This window comes from Plectropomus leopardus, chromosome 18, assembly GCF_026936395.1.
Source record: "Plectropomus leopardus strain MGB_pleo_1.0 chromosome 18, ASM2693639v1, whole genome shotgun sequence".
Lineage (NCBI taxonomy): Eukaryota > Metazoa > Chordata > Actinopteri > Perciformes > Serranidae > Plectropomus > Plectropomus leopardus.
In genome coordinates this window covers 20,607,548-20,629,546 of record NC_142193.1, presented here as the reverse complement: position 1 = coordinate 20,629,546, position 21,999 = coordinate 20,607,548, and the positions used below count along the sequence as shown (strand labels likewise).

General features: G+C 39.0%; 1 protein-coding gene across 5 annotated transcripts in view; it reads right to left on the bottom strand.

The window, feature by feature from the left end:
- The window catches only part of arhgap17b (Rho GTPase activating protein 17b), a 68,877-nt gene extending 49,719 nt beyond the window's left edge, over positions 1-19,158 (bottom strand). For 2 of the 5 annotated variants that reach the window (XM_042504247.2, XM_088069487.1), the window contains exons 1-10: positions 18,753-19,158; positions 10,794-10,833; positions 4,759-4,863; positions 4,152-4,228; positions 2,961-3,072; positions 2,554-2,630; positions 2,096-2,198; positions 1,625-1,693; positions 1,377-1,458; positions 160-287 (exon numbers count right to left, since the gene is read on the bottom strand). In XM_042504247.2, coding sequence (XP_042360181.2) covers positions 160-287; positions 1,377-1,458; positions 1,625-1,693; positions 2,096-2,198; positions 2,554-2,630; positions 2,961-3,072; positions 4,152-4,228; positions 4,759-4,863; positions 10,794-10,833; positions 18,753-18,805 — 846 coding nt within the window. In that variant the 5' untranslated portion in view covers positions 18,806-19,158. The remainder of the gene's footprint in view (positions 1-159; positions 288-1,376; positions 1,459-1,624; positions 1,694-2,095; positions 2,199-2,553; positions 2,631-2,960; positions 3,073-4,151; positions 4,229-4,758; positions 4,864-10,793; positions 10,834-18,752) is intronic. The other 3 variants (XM_042504248.2, XM_042504249.2, XM_042504250.2) reach the window with 2 other exon arrangements.
- Between the last annotated feature and the right edge of the window lie 2,841 nt (positions 19,159-21,999).

The window sequence follows — 21,999 nt, the reverse complement described above, 5'->3', positions numbered from 1 at the left end:
GTACAAAATATCATTTCAGTTAGTTTATATTTTTTTCTCAAGTCTGCTTTTAATTTTTATTTCATTGATAAAATGTTTTTTCATACCTAATTTTAGTTTTCAGTTTAGTTTTAGTTAACGACAACAACCTTGGTGCCAACATCATTACTCCATCCGTACCTCCTCCTTCATGCCGGTCTCCAGCAGCATCATGACGCAGGCCTCTATGGGGAGAGCGATCTCACGGTTGCTCCTCTTCAGGTGCTCCTCCAGAGCCGTGCCGTACGCTGGTTTCTCCATCCACGAGTCTAGAATAGTAGTCAGTGTCAGTGGAGGCATTTCTGTCCACTATTCTTCTATAGTTCTTCTATAGCTCACAGTGAATGTGTCAGAGTTTTTGGGTTTTTTTTTAAAAGTACTTAGAAACCAATTTATTTAGATTTATGGAGGATGCATTGTGAGTTTTAGTTAGACTTGGATGGATGGAGGATTTTTTAATGAAAATGTATTGTTCTGTGTAATGATCCCTCCTGTTGTTGTGTTAGTGTTAGTGTTTACATGCACTAAACATTCAGGTTTTTTTCCCTTTTCACAAAAAAGACAATATTTTTACTAAACTTTTTTACACAGCTAATGAAAATGAATATTCCACTGAAATTACATTTTACGTGCAGCCCTGCATATTCAACTTAACATAATAATAACGCAATAACGTAATAAACATGGCATTTATGTCAAATACAGAAAAGTAGAACGGCTTAAAGTGCTTGTCATTTGGCCTCTTTGCATCAAAATAGGATTTTTTTGCAAAATTTTCCATAAGTGGCTGACTTGTTAAACTATACAAATACAGCCTCTCTCTTTCATTCCTTCAACCAACCTCTTGAAAAGGTTGGCATTGTGATATTTGTCTTTCACAGTATTTAAATGTAGGTGTTCCTCCTTCCAACTGGAAATGTGGGCTTTTCTTTTGGGCATGAATTTCTACTCAGCCATCCAAACTGTTGGCAACAGGCTGGTCTCGCAAACTGTGGCAAAAACCCCAACTGAGATGCATATTCTGAATACACTCTATACATGTCCAAATGGTGTTGTTAAAACCCGAAAAATAGCGGCATATTCCACATCTTAATTGGGAAATGCTAAATTTGGAAAAAGGCCTAATCCAGAATATTGAAGCAGAATATGTTGTATACATGACCCAATTACAAACTATCACAAGCCAGGAAACATATCTCAACAGCAGGGTATAAAGTAGCTTATGAGCTGTACAACATATTTGCAAGTATGGTTGCCAACTCTTTAACTATATTGGGGTTTTATGACAAATGCATGCAAAGGTTATGTTTTTTACATTGTTTGCAGATGTAGAGTCTGTTTTAAGTCTTGTTGTTTACCTTGCTGTGTTTGGATAGTCGGTATAGCTGCCTCCAGAGCTGCCAGAGACCTCCTGTGGTAGTCTGCCTGGGCCTCTAATAACTGATATAAATACACAAACATAATCAAAGGTCATATATACAAACTTTTTGCATAAAGCATTCAAACTGCATCACTAAACCAACACAGTTATAGTGGAATAGTCCATCTTTGCACCACATTTCCATGTCAGCACTGGGTCATTTACACTAAACTGAGGTGCACTCACCATGACATAATAGCGTGCGTAATCTCCCTCCTTGGAAGCAAAGTTGTACAAGTCTGCAGAGAGCTGGTCCTGTGGGATGCAAAATATATACATATTTCCATACATGGCAAACATTACAGCAACCTTAAACCTCTGCTTTACTTTGCACAGAAACTTTTCATTAAGATGCAGATGAACTCCAGATGACACAGCATTGACCTTTAATTACATGGTCCTAATAATGTGCATAGCATGTTTGTTCCTGTTACAAGGTTTCCTTTGTTCAGGCAGGTCATAAGATATGATCCTAACCTGATGAAGAGGCCCTGACTGGAATGTACAGCTGTTAGATTAAATATGTCTTGATTAAATACAATATGTATGCCATACTTAAACCACAGTTGGTAAAGCACTGTACTGTTATGTGGCAGCAGCAGAAATTGTATTTTGAGTAAGAAATCTGGTTGCAAAAAAGATTTAAAACAAATCTACCTTGCATATTTCTACTTTGTTGAGAGCCTCGTCCATCTCATCTTTAAGAGAATCCGCCTTAGCTGCCATGGCCTGGTTGTTGGACTTTGTTGCCTGGTACCACCTGCAGGCGAAGACATTATTCAGACATTTAGGCCACAGTAAGAATGAGCGTGTTTGATTTGAAACCTTTTAGACATGCGCAGATCAATCGCCAAGTGACTAGCATCAGCCTATTTTCAGCTTGATTGGCAATGATCAGTGAATGGCTGGCAGTCTCAGATTTAACGGATCCTGTGCTGACTGACACGCATGATGGTTGACTTTGTGCACACAACAGCAACAGACTTTTCTCACAGCTTTTGCAACCTGTTTATACCCTCCACTAAACCACGGCCTAAATGTGCAAAAAGGGGCCAGTGTGGAACAAAGTTAACATATGAAAAAAGGGTGTGATTAAAGACTATAATCAAGTGTACCTTGTCTTGGCCGAGTCATAGTCCAGAACCAGTTTAGCCAATTGTTTCCTTTGTTTTAGTATATTGGGAATCTCAATCTGTGGGGGAAACAGTGAGAATTATGAGTACACCATGAGTACACACGCACTTCATAGTCAACACGTAGGATAACATCTTTTGCGTGGGAACATTTTGTCAATACGAATCATGAATAATAATGTTAATATAACACAAAAAGATGCCAAAGGCCATGTTGAATTAGGCACAAGTGTGAGATTAAAGAGGCACAGTGTGTACACATCCTGTACAGGCTTACTCAGTGTTTCAGCCAATTGTAAGTTGTCTTAAAATACAAATGTACAAAAAATACAGATGCATGCAGGTTTTAAGAGATCACTCCTGTATGGAGAGAGCTGCAGTGTTTTCACCTCTGCCAGCTGGTTCAGAGGATCCAGGATGTCTCTCTCAATCTGGACTTCATGCTGCATCAGTTCAGTGGCTAACCTGCTCTCAGCTTCTCCACACACATCCATCATCTTGCTGCACGCACACATACACACACACACACACACACACACACACACACACACACACACACACACATATATAGTTAGCACTTGCTCACAGTGAGAAAAAATATGTTAAGGTAAAAGGAAACATAGACACACAAGAGGCCCATTGCATGGATGGATTACTGAATGGGCCTATTGGGCACAGGCCCAGGGGCTAAAAATGTCAGGGGACCCTTCTGAGCCTTCACCTGTAAAATGTCGCATTAAAAGACATTTTTTGACCAAAGAAAGATTGAAAAAGATCAGAAAGAGACACAAAATGACTACAAAGAGATGCAAAAGAGCTACAAAGAGACTCACAAGGACCACAACAAAAAGCAATACAACCACAAAGACACACAGAAGGACCAGAGAGAGACAAAAAAAACAACTAAAAAGAGATGCAAAACAGCTACAAAGAGACAGACTCACAAGGACAAATAAAAAAGGGCAAAACTGCAGAGATGCAAAAAAGCAGAGATGCTAAACAACTACAGAGAGATACAAAACTGCAACAAAAGACATAAAGAGACTCAAGACAACAGGGAAAAAGGACAAACCAGTTGCGAAGAGATGCAAAAAGACCCAAGAAACTGAGCAACTATAAAAAGATGCAAAACTGCTGCAAAGAGAAACAAAGAGACTCAAGACGTAAAAACTAGAAAGCGCAAAAAAAACACATAAATGGAAAAAGACCAGTAAGAGAAACAAAATGACTTCAAAGAGATGTAAAATAGCCACAAAAGAGACACAAAAAGACCTTCAACAACAACAAAAAGGGGCAAAACAATCACAAAGAAACATAAAAAGACCAGAAACACTGAACGACTACAAACAGATGCAAAGCAGCTACAAAGCGATACAAGGAGACTTGCGACTACAAAGAAAATGAGCAAAACAACCACAAAGAGAGACAAAACATCTGCCAAGACCTTCACAACAACTACAAAAAAAAGGTAAAATAATTAAAGAGAACACAAAAACACCAGAAAGAGACACAAAACAACTGTAACATAATGGTTGATTAGAGTCAATGGAACGTCTTTTAGAGACAGACAGGCATCTCACCCAATCAGACTCTCCTCTCCCAGCTGACCGCCTCCCTCTTGCATTGCCTGGGACAGCATCGTCAGGGGCAACTTTTTCTGCAAGCAGACCGGCAAATGAAGTTCAGTCAACATAAAGATGTGTGGTAAACAAATAGCCAAAAGATAACCAAACGATCAGCACCTAGGATCGAAGTATTTACTGTAAACAATATTTGTTTTTCAGCCTTCATGTACTATTAGGATATTTACTCAGAGTTTGGTGTGTTTTATTGTGGCTGAGGTAGGTTTGTTATTCAGTAAAAGTGAAGCTGGCAGGAGGCCAGCACTGCATATTTTTCTCCTGAGTCCTTCTCATATCAGTGTGTTACATAAGAGGAGATGCCATGTGCTCATAGCACAATGTAGCAGGTACTCGCAAATACTGACAATGGTGTCACAGTGATTCATCCTTATTTCATTTAGCAGCTACAGAGTGACTCTTACTGCAAAATGGAAGCTTTATGTAGAGATCCTGGCTATGTAGCACGTTGCTAACATGCGAGAGATGATTAGATGAGGCCTGTTGAAAGTTCTGAGTGTCTAAAAAGTGCAGCAGCTGAATAAAAGAGCAATAAAGTGCTTCTTACATGTCTCTTCTCTGTGTCTGTTCCAAGTTGACCCTGCAGACAGGAAACCAGCCTCTTGTGTGTGTTGTGCGACACCAAACGCACCAACTCCAACCGCCTCTCGATCTGTGCGTGCACGAGACAAAAAATGTTTTAAAATAAGAACAAACAGGCCTTTGGTGAGTAAAAGATACACATTTCCTGTTCAACAGAAAGAACCCAGGTGAGAGCTACAAATCAAACAGAGAAGGTGCACATCCATCGCTAAACTTTCCATCCTGCTTTTGTTACTGAAAGATGATGGAGGACGTCAGTATTGTTTGTCTAGCTCTTGCACTGTAGCGTGCAATGTTACAACAGGCAGCACTGACAGACAGATGGAAGGAATCATGGGAGATAAGTAACACAGACTGATGGATTGTGGTCTTTACTGCGAACAGGGAAAGCTGCTTTGTCTTAACATACGAGGACATATGAGGATATAAGATACTATCAGGTAGAACAAATTAATCATTCAAACTGCCGGCCCGCGGTGGTCTGATCTGCTGGTTATACTTCATGAGCAGTGCGGTATCATATGGTGGTTTTGCTAGTTTAACGTCTTACTGAGAGATCATGTTACCAAAGACTATTTTCCAGAGCATGACATATGTTTTAAGATTCATATTCTACTTTCCAGGCAGCAGCACACTGATTTAAAATGGAAAGTTCACCCCAAAATCTTTAATATATATTTTCCATCCCAGCTAGCAGTAGATGCACGTTTCCCTTTGCTCAGTGGTCAGCCCAAACCAAACTGATCCGTGTGAGCTGATGCCCGAACTCAGCCCGTTCGAGATCAACCCATAAAATACTAAGCCAGAGCTCGACCAAGCTCGACCTCCCAAAGAGCACGAATCGTCTTTAAGCACCTGGGACTCATCAGCTGTGTGGCATTGTGACACGAGTCTCCAGCAGAAAAGCCCTACCCGAACACTGGCAATCAGCACACATTTTTGGGACCCCTCTGGACCGTCGGGACCCGTTGGGCTCAGGGTGAGATTGAGCACCCTAGCAGTGATAAACTTGGCAGGTCTTTTCTGTAAAATCTAGCAATATAAAAACAATACAGGTAAAGTTACCTTATCCCATAAAAAAATGTCAATATGATATAAAAATCTAATTTTGCCATCATCAGATCCTGTTTATTGATTTGCAGTATTCCCCACAATGGTTTAATATAAAAACAGATATTACTGCTGAAAAACACTATCCAAGAGCTTAAAAATAAATCCCAGAATTCCAAAAACAGACATTTTAAAAAGAAAAACACAAGTTTAATAGCTTCTTGCACAATGGCATGGGTTGTAAATTAGCAGCCAGCAATGTAAATCACACACAACATTTATAGTTAAGCACGCAAAGGCACTAGTTTGGTCCCTAAAGACAATTATTAAATGCAAAGTTGTTGCAAAGGTTATTTAAGTATCCACTTCCTCTTCCTGTTTCAGTATAAACATCCGGCTGTGATACTATATCTGAGGGACCCTCATTTGCTGTCTGATCTCCATCTTGCTCTCATTCTCCTCCCTTTACTTTTATCGTCGCTAATTCTGTGTTCTCTTTACGGCATGTCGGGCTCTCTTACTCACTCACACACACTTTTCCACCTCCCTCTCCCTCGACTCTCTCCTCCCTCTTTCCTGCAGCTGTTTCTTGGTGCCAGACCACAGCTGGACTTGGCTTCTTCGCCTGGATCCAATTGATTCGCTCACTATTCAGCTGATCCCCAGCTCTGATTAATGCATGGAAGTCTAGCTCTATCTGGTGACGGCTCGATTGGATCCAGACCTCAAACACTCGGTGCCAAGAAGGAAAGAAAGAGGCCTGAGTGACTTCAGTGTGGGCGCAGACTGGATACAATGGGTGATCGTATTGTTTCTGCCCAGTTTTCCATGAACGTACACCAAAATACCCTCGAGACACACACTGAAAGTACAAAATATAATGTCTTTGATATTGAGTTGCAGTCTGTTTTGCTGCATTTGCATTTGAAATGACTCAAAGTTCGGCTATTTTTCTCCATGTTACTTGTCTGTTCTTTTTATCTACAAGGTTATGCTGCTGTTATAATGTGCTGGCATATATTCAATGATGACAAATGCTCCTAAAACCCTCTTTAAACACGATGTCCCATTTAAAAAAAAAAAAAAAAAAGTCTGCCAGCTTCACATCACATGCAGGCAGATTTACTTGCTCACAAGAAGAGATCTGGCCTCGAGGAAAAACTCAATTATAAAAACAAACACAGAAACACCCTGACAAACTGAAGTCATGGAGTTGAAGAGAGAGGAAAAAAAAGCAGGAAAACTCCCTGATCATAAGCACACACAATCCCTTCTGCCCGCCTCTCCAGTTACGGAGCTGTCCAAAGGTTTACGGGACAGTTACTGCCATCTTTTTTCCAACAGCAGTGAAAACAGTGAACAGAGCGAGCAGACGACCTCTGACCTGCCACAGCATAGAAAAAAAATGTGGAACATTTAGTGAGTCACAGAGGAACCAGGAGGGTGAATACAATTTTGTTTTCTGGTTTGCTTTAGCAGACTGGATCGCTGGTGAACTGATGGGCTGGCTGACCTTGTTGGCAGGGTCTGGTTAGCTGATGACAGAGTAGAGACAGGATCTCCAAATAGTTTGCGTAGAGGAAGAGTTTGACATTTTGGGAAATATTCTTATTCTCTTTCTGGTCTAGACTTGACTAGACAAAGATTGATACCACTCATATGTCTGCCTGTTATATATGGAGCTATAAATAGTAGCCAGTTAGCTTAGCTTAGCATAAAGATTGGAACCAGGGGGAAACAGCTAGCCTGGCTCTGTCTAAAGGTGACAAATGTTGCCCATCATAGCGCATTAAAGCTCAATAATTAGCACACTGTATCACATTTGCTTAATTGAGTGTAAAAACAGTGTGTCTACAGTATACACTTCATAGAATACTGTGTTGGAAAAAAAAGCCCAAAATGACATAATATAGCACATTATAAAAATGGCTGAAAACGACATGGTATAGTATTATGCAGGAATATGGCACAAAGACAGTTTAGAGCATAAAGACAGTATTTTGACTTAATACACACACCTACAATTAAATATCCATAATTTATCTATTATACTTCGTATGTGCAATATGGCTTTTATGGTGCAATAATGCCCAATATCACTATCTAAACTGCAATATTTGGTGCAATATTTCAACTACAGCAATCATCTGTGCAATTATTCAAATGTGCAATATTACTCTTGAACTAAATTTAACATGCTACATATACTGTATATACTCTTATTGTTATTTGTACTTATTATTATTATGTTATTATTATTTCTGTTCACTGTCGCATTGCACACATATTTATATTTCTATATTTTGATGTTAGATTCTAATTGTATACATTGTATTGTAGCATAAGGCACAGTTTTATATTTTACACACTTTACATATGCACATTATCCACATTATAATTTAAATGTTCCCATACTAGTGCTAATTGTCTGTTACTTTATTTCTTTACATTTATATTTTTACACACTTGCATACACAGCATATTATACATACTTTTTCATCTATTTACATACTGTGCTTATTGTTTACTATTACTGTATTTCTGTTTTTACATTTATATTTGTATATACTTGTGCTTATACTTATCTCTACTCTTTATCATTCCCTATGCTTTGCATCAGAGCGACTGTAATGAACTACACTTTTCCTCCCGATTATTAAAGTATTTCTGATTCTGATTCTTTATATACAGTATCAGATATGAGTGTGTGTTCAAGTGTCCACAACAACAGCCCGTCGTGTGTAAGAGGTAATCAAACACTGAGCTATGGGACCAGTTCCAGCCTGACTCTCTCTACTGTTATGAGCCTCTTCAACTCTCCCACTGTGGCAGGACGTGTCCAAACAAGACAAATGCCTTAACCAATGAAAGGACTACGGAAACTAATGGAAAAAGAAAAGTCTACTACGACACCATGGAAATCATAGAGTCAAATTTCAAGTTGGACGGTTCAGAGAAGTGGGTGTGGGAGCGTGTTGGGGAGGGGGAAAGGAAAAACGGTTCTTTCTCTGCTCATGTTTGGAAAGAGGGAAAAACTTTCCCAGCTCATGTGATCGAATTTAGATTTGTTGGTCTACAAATTAGGAAACTGTGAGTGACACATTTTATCAACGTGACTGTAATACGGTTGCAGATTTTGACTTGGAGCACTAGTTGTTGGGCCAAGAGACATCCAAGCTGCTTCCACTGTGCTGACTGCTTGACAATCACATTCCTCGCTGAGAGCTGAAGCTAAAGGAATGTCTAACACAGCACAAAGCTCCTGTCGTTCAGGACAAGGACCAAACACGAGGAAAAGCATTCTCTGGAAGGGTTAGGTCAGTTTGTGCGCAGTGCTAACGGCACAGTGGTGTAAAATTATGACTTAATGTAATTATTAACACTGTTAAAGCAACAAAAAAGGACCCTGACTATTGTCTCGATTACAGTAAAACATGTATTTCTGCTTATCCTTTAAAGAAATAATCATTTTCCTCACCACCAAGTGTTTGCGTTAACTGTGTGTGCAAACCACATGGGGTTCAGAGTTCACTGCTGCATGTCATAAAACTTTGACTACAGTGACTGAAAGGCTTTAGACTTCACCTTCAGTTTTCCTTCCACAAAAGCTCCTTTCTAAGTAAGCATGCTCTGTCTTCATACTCTTTTCCTAGCAGTGATCTCACAGTTTCACTAACTTAGGGTACTACCATCCCCCAACATACACAGCCACATTCACACACACATAGACACACACACACACCAAGTATGATTTCAAGATAACAGAACATTGCCAGGGTTCGCCTTGAGTGGAAAACCATGAGGCACTTTTCCCTGCAGCGCCAAACCCCTGAGCTGGCGAGGTGTTACTGAATGAAAGACTCCCCAGTAATGTTTTAATACCAGCAGTTTTACTCCAAGACTGCAGAGAGACTTGGCATCAACAAGCCGCTCAGGCATGATCACTTTAACAGAGACTAAGAGGAGAACTTGTAAGTCTTTTGATAACTTCCGCATTTTACTCATCCAGAAAACGACCTCTTAAAGGGTAACTTTGTTGTTTTTCAACCTGGACCCTATTTTCCCTTCCTTTTTTGGTGTGTAAGTGACTAATTGGAACAACAGTTTTTGAAACTGACCCAGTATTAAGTGAGAGACTGCAGCCAGCAGTCTCAAAACAAGGCTGCAATGTAACCACTTGGGGAATTTGTGTACTCTCAATGAAGGTTCACTGAAAGGGCTCATTTTGCAATGACAGGTTCAGACTGTTAGTGTTAGTGTAAGGATCCCTACAGAGCTAGACTTTGTTAGAGAGTAAGATCCTTTTATCTAAACCAGAAACAGACCCAAAATCCCTATCGCCAAACCTACCAGACTTCATTTAAAGAAACAATAACTCAATAATCATAAAACACGCACAGTTAAAACCTGAAATAAAACTCACAAAAAAGGTCTTGGTTTGTCTTTCCACTGTTCCAACAATCACCAACTGTGGATTTGTTGAAATAAACGCTTAATTCACCCTGTTAGATGAGAAAATATGCTGGCTTTATACATGCTAAAATTGTGTTTATTTAAATGGAGTCTGCAAGGTTTGGTGATAGGGAATTCTGGGCTGTTTCTGGTTGAAGAACAAGGATCTTACACTTAAACAAGATCCATCATCCTTTCCATAATGCTGTCGGACACGAAATATTTTGAGCCTGTCAGTGTCAAAAACAAGTACTTTCTGGTGGACATAAACTGCACATGTGCCTGAGTGCAGTTGTAGCCTGTTTTACAGCTGCCTGCTGCAGCCCCCTCGCTCAATACTGAACAAATGTCAAAAAATGTTGTTCTCATTATTCACTTAGACACAAAAAATGGAAAATAGGATTGAAAAACACATAAGTTACCCTTCAAATACAGTCTGTGAATGAATGGTAGTTGATGTATGTGAGCAGCGATAGAGAAGAAGAATGTCATATTCACCTGCAGGAGGTCATCACTCAGCACCTCAGTTTTCTCAGCCCTGCAGATGGAAACACAAAAATTAAGACAAAGGTCAAACACTGACAACAAAGAAATAAAATAAAGACACAGAAAAACACATTTTCAGCATGCAGGGAGAATAATAATAATACCTACCAAACAAATAATATTAATATAATGCAATCTAAGGATGTGAGTTGAGGGGCACACACAGGGGGCATACCCTTTAATTGATACTGATACTAGTAGAGTACTTAATATGATATATTTTTTTCTACTTTATTCAATATTAAGTCATGCAAATGGAAGCATTCAGTTGCACAAAATGCCACCAGAGGCCACAAGCACGTAGCAAAGCCACACTTTTGAAAGTTTGGTATGCTGAACTGCCAATTTGTGAAATGCACCACTCTTGACTTCACCACACCACAGGCTTTATGGGTTTTAGCTGCTGCGGTAGTGGTCCAATCACATGTCAAATTGAACTGAAAAATGTTGGCAGTGATTGGCTGTGAGCAAAACCATACTGATAAGTCATTTTCAAACTTCTCCACAGTGGGACGAATAAAGGATTATTTTCTCTTTTTTTTCTAGATTTGGGTACAAAAAGGCTCAAACACGGGTATCATTTGACTTAAGAAGTTGGAATACTACTTAGTACTGCAGTGACACTCAAATGATGGCACATGGGCCAAATATGGCCCCCATTATCTGATGCACAATGGTAAATTGATTTATACTGGTGATTTTTTGCACTTTTACTGTAAATAAAATGCAGTATGAGTGCATAAAAACATCAAAATAGAGCTTGTTTATTAGGGCAATTATTCTCATTGTCGATTAATTGTTTAGCTGTTTGGTCTCTAAAATGTCAAAATTATGAAAAATGTTATTCAGTGTTTCCTAAAGCTCGAGATGAAGTCCCAAAAATGTTGTTTTGTCCACAACCCAAAGATACAAAGTTACTGTGACAGACAAGTAAAGAAACCAGAAAATATTCACATTTAAAAAGCTTAAATCAGAAATGATTAACTTTTTTTCTTTAAAAATGACTTAATGAATGAATTAATTGAGTAATACATCATCTTTTTTTTTTTTAAGTGCCAGGTTTGGTTTTCCAGGGCCCCTCAGACTGCCCTGAATGTCCTCAAAACATCGAAACATCCTTACACACACCTGACCTGTGCAGGGCTCCTGCAACTGGCCCCAGGCCTTTTGTCTTTTTCCAAAAGTGATCCCCAAGGCAAAGCAAGTTGAGTAACCGTATGTTAGTGCGTTTATACCCAGCCTTTGACACACCTGTCAAATGGCAATGAGTTTGTATTACATGCCTAAAAATATGAAGTATTTGAATGTCTTACTCTGCACTCTGTTTTCTTTTGGTTTCCATGTTTTGCTTCAACTAAACAAGACCAAACTTGCTGCTAAGACTCAGATGAACTCATGAGCACACAGCAAATGAGACAATCCAACTAAAGCAAAAACGTCTTTCCAGCTTAACCTGTCTACAGTATGCGCCTGCAGCAAAGATACACAGCGCATAATCTGCTTAAATCCAGAATAAAATCTTATCACATGATAGACCTGCTAAATTATGTGGGTACCTCTGTGGACACATACTCAACATGTATGCACACATGCACAAGCCTATCACCACTCCCGCCTGTGGCTGTTTTCCATGATGGACCTGTCGGATTCCTCTACCCTGTCCTAACACACACTTCCTCTGGTGTCATCTGCACCTTGTTTGTTATGGCAACAGGGGGGAGGTGTGTGTATTTGTGCGGAGGAGGGTAGGAGTTGCCAAGTGGCTTGTTGATGTCTGAAACACACTGAACACACTGCGTATTGTAGCAGAGTCTGCAGAAAATCAGTGACATCACTCCAAAACATCTAGAAAATGATGAGAAAATGCCCAAACCACCTCTGAAATAAGATACACAATTGCTTATGAGACCACGATTTCTCAAAGCAGATTTCCACCCTTTTATCAACCTTGCTGAGCCAGTAAGACCTACGTACGAGCACATCGTTCACCCTGTCGATATCCCACAAATACACCAACCACACACATATTACACAAATCCCTGAAGACCTCTCCCCTTCCTCCACCAGAGCAGGCCCACACTATAGATTTAAATCTCACAGGGATCAATTAACCCTCTCCCATACTGGAGCTATTACCTAATACTGCTGTAGGTTACACCCTACAGATACAGGCTTACCTCATTTATGCCTGAAATATCCTCATTGTTACTAGAAAATGCCTCTGGCTGCTGACTTGAGCTTATACAATTATGAGGAGAACATTTTGTTCAACTGGTAAAAGATTCTTGGTTTTTATGATTCTGTAGACAGGTTTTCTTTGCTTGTACTGGTAGTCATACTGCAATAAAAAATACCCTGTACTGGGACCCGGAGTATTGAAAACTGCAGATTTGGTGATCGATTAATCAGATTTTAAGGCAAAAACGGTCTAGTTGGCCTTAAATGAGAATATTACCTTGCTTTCTTGGCCTTATATGATAGTAAATTGAATAACTTTGGGTTTGGACTCGTGGTCAGACAAAACAAGATATTTTTATTATGTCCTGAGATCTTCTGTCAGGCATTTTTGGCTCTTTCCTAACAGACTATTGACCGAACTATTAAATAAGAAAAGGATTCGATTAGGAGTGTGAGGATACATCGATCTGGATTCATATATTGGTCCAGTGGTCAAGATACAAAGTGAAAACATCAATACATATTATCATCTTTAAGATATACTTTTATTTGTAAATGCCCATAGCACACTCGTCTTAACATTTCTGTCCAAGCACGACTCCTTCCAAAACATTTAAACAGTTCTAGCAGCCTAGCACATGACAGATAATGATAGGCAGCCAAAAAAACCCGCACTGGACTACAGTGTGCACAGTTTCCATGATAATGCTGCAGATTTGATCTAAAGTATATTGGACAACAACTTGGATGATAGACAACACTAAAACCACTTTCACTGTGTTTCTTGCTCTGCTGCTCCGCCTGTGCCCAGAGTACTCTCTGAATCAAATCAAATTTTAATCATATCATGAGTTAACATAAGATAAAATATATCTTTATTCATTAAGAGGAAAATTGCTGTGCAGCAGTTACAAAACAAATTAGATGGTATGTAAATATGAAAAGTTGCAGCCCTTGCTGGCATCAAGTCTCTATTTCTAATCTTATAATAATTTATTCTTTGATCAGATAGTTCTGGATTTAAGTAGAAATTTTGCTGATTTTTTTGACTATTTCATTTAGGCAAAGTCAGACTGTTTGTGTTTAGAAAACATTTAACATTTGTAAATGTTGACCCCTTTTTGTTTTGAGGAATCATGTGTTTTGTGTTTCAAAGAGAAGTACTAACAAATAAAATAAAAATTAAAAACATTAGATATTCGTACCAAAACTCAGCTGTTGTTTCAGCACTGATGCCAAGTTTTCAAATGATACCCAAGCCACTCAGCACTGTATACACTGCGGCTTCTTGAATTTTCTGTCTTGATATACAAGGGTTTTTTGTTTGTTTTTTTACAAACTAACTGTTTATCCTGCTAATTTCTTTAACATGCACAGCATCATGTCCTGAGCAACAGAGGTTATTTTTCCAGAACAAGAGGAAACTGATGTTTAAAACAGAACATATATAAAACATGTACAAATAAAAGACTTTCATGAAGCTGTAATATAGACAGATGGCAAATATGCCTTTTATTAACACAAAAAAGTCGCAGCTTTTCAAACAGTTCAACAAAGGTTGAGATCTACAAATACATGATGGCATGACATACAATCTGGACGCCAGAATACCTCCACACTGATCCATATGATCACATTACACATTGGGCTTTAGTGGCTCGCTACAGGAGAAATCTTTAGATTCCTATTAATATTGAATCAGCATTGATTTGACTGGCGTGCAGCTCAGCTCTGGCCAGCAGCTACTGTTCTAAGAATAGACTCCCACAATGCTGGAGCCCAGACCCTGAAAGAAAACTTGGAGCAAAACGTCAGAAAGACAGAAAGAGAAAAACAGTAACTGCATGTGGTGTAAATGGACTTATAATTAAGTGAGAGCCTGTGAGAAAATTAATATAAGACACAGAGCACAAATACTTTACACCTGTTAGACTTCAGGTATTATATGATGTTTATATGATGCCTATGTTTTCATTCCAAATCAAAGTTTTGTTAAAAGCGCTCTGTATAAGCTTATCTCTCTCAAACATATGCACTGATTCGTAAACATTGCTGCCCTCCAAGCTTCAACCTCACTGCAACAGCTACATGCAAATTGAACTGGCTTCCTCTTTTATAAAAACACCCCTCTGTGGCTGTGTGACGTCCCCAGCCCTCTGCTGTGTCCCCGTCAACAATCATGGAAATGCTTACTCCACAAAAACCCTCCGTGCCCGGCCCTTCCTGCCAAACAGAGAACCACATCATCACAAACCATCATGGGGGACACAAATATACTGATTTGTGAAAGAGATAAAAAGTTGCCCTACTGTGGCAATCACTTTAAAGTCCATTTAAAATGACATTTTAAATGAACATTTTACAGTTCAAGAAGAAAGATTTAAAACAATTTTTGTAAGTAATGGATGTGGTCGTATCACCTGTACCCAGTTTCAGCAAAATAATCAATCACAGAGTTCAAAGGATGAACCAACACCCTTATAGTGATGCAACTTAACACTTTCTCCTCAAGCTTGCGTCATCAAACTGACACAGAGCAGCAGCAAGAAGCTGGTTAAAAAAGCATTTCACAATTAGAAATGTGGTCTTTTTATAAAACTGGGCTGTCTCTACAGCAGAAAGATGCACACTTTTGAAATTGACTACATAAAAACAGGGAAAAAGAGCTGTGATTTGCTTTACACCTATCCTTTTAATTGCTTAAATGATCGAAAGAAAACTTATCAACAGATATTCTGAAGATCACTTGTTTTTAAAATTATTATTTTGATTTGATAGGATAGATAGTGTGAATGCTTTTACATGGGCTACTGGGTGCTCCATTTTAAAGATCAGTTCATCATTTCAGTATTAACAAGAAAAATAATGAAAAAGTACAACAGTTCCTAATGACAGGGTTTTCTTTTTAGGTTTTGGTAAGACAAAACAAGACGTTTGAAGACATCACTTGGGACTCTGGGATGTTGTGATTGGCTTTTTCTATTTCAGGACACTTCATAAACCAAACAATTAATCAGGCCAATAATCGATAATGAAATTATCAACTGCATCCCTAAACTGATGCTTAGACTGAATGAAGATTCTGGGAAACATATAACCTGACATTTGAAACACTGATTTGACCTCAGTGGTTTCTTGTCACTGACTGCATATTTCAACTAACCCACCTTTTTCTCAGACACAGTGAGACTAATCTCAACCATTCATTCATATAACATCATCAATCCCACTTTGCTTTAGTCACGCAGTGTTACAGACGGCACCAAAGGATTTCCTGGTATCCTGCAGTAATCTACGGTGGGGGGGTGTGCTCGCAAACACTTCTGCCTCGCAGTAAGCAAGCTGTCACTCTGCTCAGTTTACTTTTACTGCTCTTACACAACATATGGAGGAACGTAAGTGAGGAATTTGAGGCCAGTGGCTTCAGGCTGTTTGTTGGAAAGTCATTTTGAAGAGACATTACGAGGGCATCATCTGCAGACTCCATTAATGCTGTAATAACTGGACACATGGTCTCTGGGTGATAGAGAACAGGGCTGGAAACCCCTGTGGGGACGGAGATGAAGGAAGAGGAGATGATATAGATATTTGTGTGTGTGTGTGTGTGTGTGTGTGTGTGTGTGTGTGTGTGTGTGTGTGTGTGTGTGTGTGTGTGTGTGTGTGTGTGTGTGTGTGTGTGTGTGTGTGTGTGTGTGTGTGCGTCCGTGCCTGCAAACTGCCAGTATCACAGACATCAGGAAATACATGTTTGTGTACACATCCACGCCTACAGCTGCAGAAATAACAGTAATTCTAGAAATAATCTTATCATAGACCTCTGCTAAAGTTAAATGTGGTGACATTACAGGGGCCCACACAGAGCAGCATCTCTTCTGCTACATAGAAATATATACAAAGGAAATGTAATTAATCTAACTGGAGCTCAAGCAATTAGTTAACTAGTCATTTTAATGTTTTCATCAAGCAAAACACACCAAATATTTGCTGGTTCTAGTATGTTAAAGGTCCAGTCTGTTGGGTTTATAAGAGAATAAGAATTGTTGTGTTTTTGTTACCTTAGAATTAGACGTTTATATCTAAATACAAAGTGAGTCCTCTTCCACTAAGGTTGTACCACCATGTTTTTACAGCAGAACAGAAAACCCAAACAGTGGCTCTTGATAGGGACATTCGCGTTTTTGCATTGGCCGCTAAATGCCCCTCAGCAACGAGAGCATCACAAAAACACTGTTTTTTGTATGTGAAACTGCTTTATTCAGTGTTTTGCCAGTTTTAATCACCTTGTCTATTTGTTTTGAAGAGGAAGAGACCTCTGCAGATAATTCGACTTCTGGTGAAAAGATCCTGAACATCTGTATCTGAAATAAGGTGAGCTCAAAGTATGTTATCAGAGAAAAGAGGTGCGCACATTAAGCAGGTGCTGGTAAACGGACCATCTGCAACGTGCCAAACGAGGTAGAAGAAACACTGATATGTAATGTGAAACTGCTTCATTCAGTGTTATATTAATTTAATTATCTGGTCCATTTGTTTTGGAGAGAAAGACACTTCTGTGGATAATTCAGTTCCTGGTAAAAAAAAAAACAAAACAAAACAATGAACCCTGAAGAAATTGTAACTGCGAGAAGATGGCACTAAATGGTACTAAATCCTCCTAATCTTAAACACAGGACCGTTAATTGTGAAAATGTGGTGGTTTTTAAGGAGTCTCGTTATCTTTTGTAGTGTAGTACTCAAGATCAGTCTTAGTCTCAAGACCCCTTTTTGAAGGTCTCATGCCCCTCTTGGGCTTGACCACATTTTTACTCAGTCTTGTCTGGATCTCAGAGGACTGTTTCAGGGCCTGTAAAGATCACACCTGCAGGGATATCAATAAATTGCATGTGCAAAAAAAAGGAGTGTAAATATGGTTAAGTTGATTTCAGGTTTTAAGTGTTTGTATTTGTTTGCTCATAGAAAACAAAGGAAATTACATGCATCTAACGTTCACCAGTGCAATGCCGTTTAAATATTTCATCAAGAAATATCTCATAGTACACTTATACGTTAACACATACTGTATATGCGGAATAAAATGATGATAAAGTAGACTGGACTAGGGCTCATCTCAGTCTTGATACTCTCTGGCCTTGGTTAAACTTGGTCTTGGTGTAGGTGGTCTTGACTATTTTGCATTATTACAGTGAATATCTTTAGATTTTGGACTGTTGGTCGACTTAAATAAGACATGTGAATGACATGTGAAGTTGACATCTTGGGCCCGCAGAACTTTTTTTTGACATTTCATTGATAAGACATGACACATGACACTGACAGATATATCAATAATGAAGATAACTGTTAGCTGCAGCCTTTGATCTGATTATGACCACAGACACACTGTAAGTCCCAAAATACATAATGGGAGAATACTAGAGCCCATTAAGACATCTGGAGCTCCATTTACCTTTTAAAACATGTTGTATTGTTTTAAGAAAAATCAAAGTCCACGTGACGTGTGGCCAGGTTTAGTTTCTTTTTGACATTACTCAGCTGTAAACAGATGCTTTACTTTCCTCAAACTTTAAGGTGTGTGTTGCCAAAAAACGGGTTATCAAGCCCTTCAACAAAACGACGCATGACAATGGCAGAGCACTGACAAATCATGAGAAATCAACAACAGCGTTGGCCTGCCAGAAAATAAATGTATGACATCAACTTGCAACAATGCATGTTGATAAAACAAACACTCACCTCCCAACAGTCTGGTTGGCAAGCTGCCTCATGCGATTAAACTGTTTCTTCATGTTGTTGTTTTTGTTTTGTTTTCCTCCTCGGTGTCTCCTTCAAGTGTGTAAAAGTTGACGGCACCTCGGAGCGCTGTCGATCATCCACCTCGGATCCAAAAGTTGCGCTACGTCGCAGCCATTGTGGCAGAAAAGGGCTGCGCTCCGATCACTTTTACGCGCTGAAACTGGGTGGTTTTACTGGTGAAACTCGGGGACACTAACTGGAGAGAGAGACGTACAGAGAAGTCAGTTGAAACAGTCTGTCAAGTTGCTAGATCCCCATCGCCACGATTATCCCACTTCCTATTAAACTGACTGGTTTGTGTGCAACCGGTGTGGTAGGAAGAAGGAAGTGCCTGCACTTCCCCACTGTGAGCTGCACGGCCCAGTGGTGACATGTGATACCTAAGCAAAGGAAAAAAAACTTTGACTCAGCTATTGGTCTGTCATGGTCATGGCAAAGTCACCGTCTTACATTTTAGTTTAATATAGAAAGTAGTTGTGTAGCCTATATTAGATTAAAGAAAATCATATTGAAGTAAATTAAAGTTAAAAAAAAGACGGAGAGAAACTTGCTAAAAACTAAAACTTCACCCACTGCACTTTTCAAAAAAACAAAAAAAAATGCTGCAAAAACTTATCAACATGGTTTAATTACATTTTGATCCGGGGTCAGTCCTCGTGACGTCAGCAGGTAAGTAGCCTCTCCGGACTGACTCGAGATCAGTCTGACTTTAAATCCTGCATCAGCACTCTGCTGCCACCTTGTGGCTGCTTCCCTGTGGTGACATGAGCACTGAAAACAAATCTGGGAGTCGTTTCTTTGTTACATGAACAGAATAAGAATAATGAAGTTTAACATCAGAATGAAACATGCGAAGGAGAAATATTTTGTAAATTGTCCCAAGCAGCATTTGAACATACAGGTGATTTTGATTTTGTCATATCCACCTCAGATTTTGTGCTGCCAGCATGGGCGGATTAAGCAGCAGCATTCCCGGGGCACATACACATAAAAGGCCCCATCACCTCTCCTATACAGAAGTGAGACACACAGACTTTGTGGTGATTTCACCTCTTTAATTTTGTTTTTTAACTTTTTTTGTAGCTATTTTGCATCTCTTTGTGCAATTTTGTGTCTGTGTTATTTGGTTTCTTTTTGGGGTAATTATGTGTATTTGTGGTCATTTTATGTCTCTTTGGGGTAATTTTTTGTATTTTTTGGCAATTTTGTCTTTGTGGTGATTTTTAAATCTCTTTGAAGTATTTTTAAGTCTTTCTTGGTCGGTTTGAAGCTCTCTGAAATAATAGTGTCAATTTTTTTGGTCAGTTTGTGTCTCTGTGGTTATTACGCGTCTCTGGCATATTTTGTGTCTTTTTTTGGTAATTTGTGTCCCTTTGCAGTATTTTGTAGGTCATTTTGTGTCTCTGGGGCAATTTTACTTTTTGGGGGGGTCATTTTTCACATCTGTGCAGTAATTTTGTGTCTTTTTTTGGTTGTTTTGCCCCTTTGAGGTAATTTTCTGTCTTGTTTGGTTGTTTTTTTTCTCTTTTAAGTCATTTTGTGTCTTGATTGTCATTTTGTGTCACTTTGTAGTTATTTTGTGTCTGTTTGCATCTCTTTGTTGTGTCTTTGTGTCTCTTTGCTCCATCTTGAATCTCTTCCTGGTTGCTACATGTTACAGAAATGTAAGTGACATTTCGTGAGGGCCAGTAGGGCACGTGACACTTTGCGACCTTGGGTCCGTCCCCAGTAAGTCTATTCAGTAATTCATTAATGGCTGTCACCCAAATTCAATGGAGGTAAATTTATTTTTTCCGCATGGTGCCAAATCAGTCTTCATGAACAGGACAATAGTACATTTCCTCAGCGGACCTTGTAATAGACGTCATAATAGAAAGGCTTACAATAGCTCAAAAGTATGTCTTTTAAGACAAAGGGCGCACCTTTGCCTTATCTGCCCAGTGTAATGGGGGTCAATGATATATACATTGTAAAGGCATTCCTATCTGAACAGCACTAATGTCATTGACCCATGAACCTGTTTTTTTCATGGGAATGATGGAAACTATATGATCCCAATAAATGGAGTGAACATGTGGTGTCTGTTCATTCCTGTGTGCACAGAGCAGAGAAGTCATGCTCAAGGTACTTTAACCCTGTTTTGTTGACGTTAAAGAACAACTAGCAATGTAGTTTGACACCAGGTGAGAACTCAGAGTCATACTAAACAGCTCTGAGAGGCGATATGCTCCCTTCTGTTGTGATTAAATTAGCTTTAATGTGTCCCTGTTTTCTCGGGTATCTGCTCCTCATTTAGTTATCAAACTTTTCTGTCACATTGTACTTTGCAGAGCTGTTTTGAAAGTCTTGTCACTAAAAGGGTTTGCCCTCTTTAATCCAGGCTTTTTCATATTAAAAGGGCTAGTGTTTGCACTTCTTCCCACTCCTTTTTGGACATGTCTGTATGTTGATGTATGTTTACGTGTTTGTTTGATATCTCCACCCGGTGGCATTGTTGGGGCTTGGCGTCTGAGGCATCAGGCTTAACTGTTTAATGCATAGCCCAGGCTCTAGATATACTGTATATTAGATAAAAATGCATATATATTATAAAATTCACAATTTTAACTATTTTTGCAACTCTTATTCTGTTTCTATCAATTCTTTTAATTACTGAAAACCATTAATATTTTTAACATCACAGTTCATCATTAATCTGAAAAGTCACAAAAAATGTGTTAAAGGGTAATTAAGATAACAGTGCATACAAAAAATAAAAAAAGCATAAAAATAGAGCTTGGGTCTGGGTCAGACAGGTCAGAGCGAAGCACCTCTTTCCTCAAATTCTAGAAATGCCCTTGTCTCCATCTACTGGTGGATCTCTACTAATGTGCAAAACTGTCTTTGAGTGACCATAAGTGGTTTTAGTTCTTTTGTAGCATTGTACATCCTATGACTATTAACAATTCATCCAGTAAGAACAAAAAATGACTCTAAAATACAGTTTGCTTTTGTGTTTCTAGCTCTTCCAAACATTGGGTGGCCACGTGTGCTGTATTATCAGTTTGTTTGCACCATCTCCTCCATTACGTACATTCATTTAATGTGTGAGCACCTTGTGGGAAATGATTAATTAGTGAGTAGAATCTGCTGTATCATGAACTTATGGAAAATTAAGTTAAATAATATTTTTTTCCAAACTAAAAAC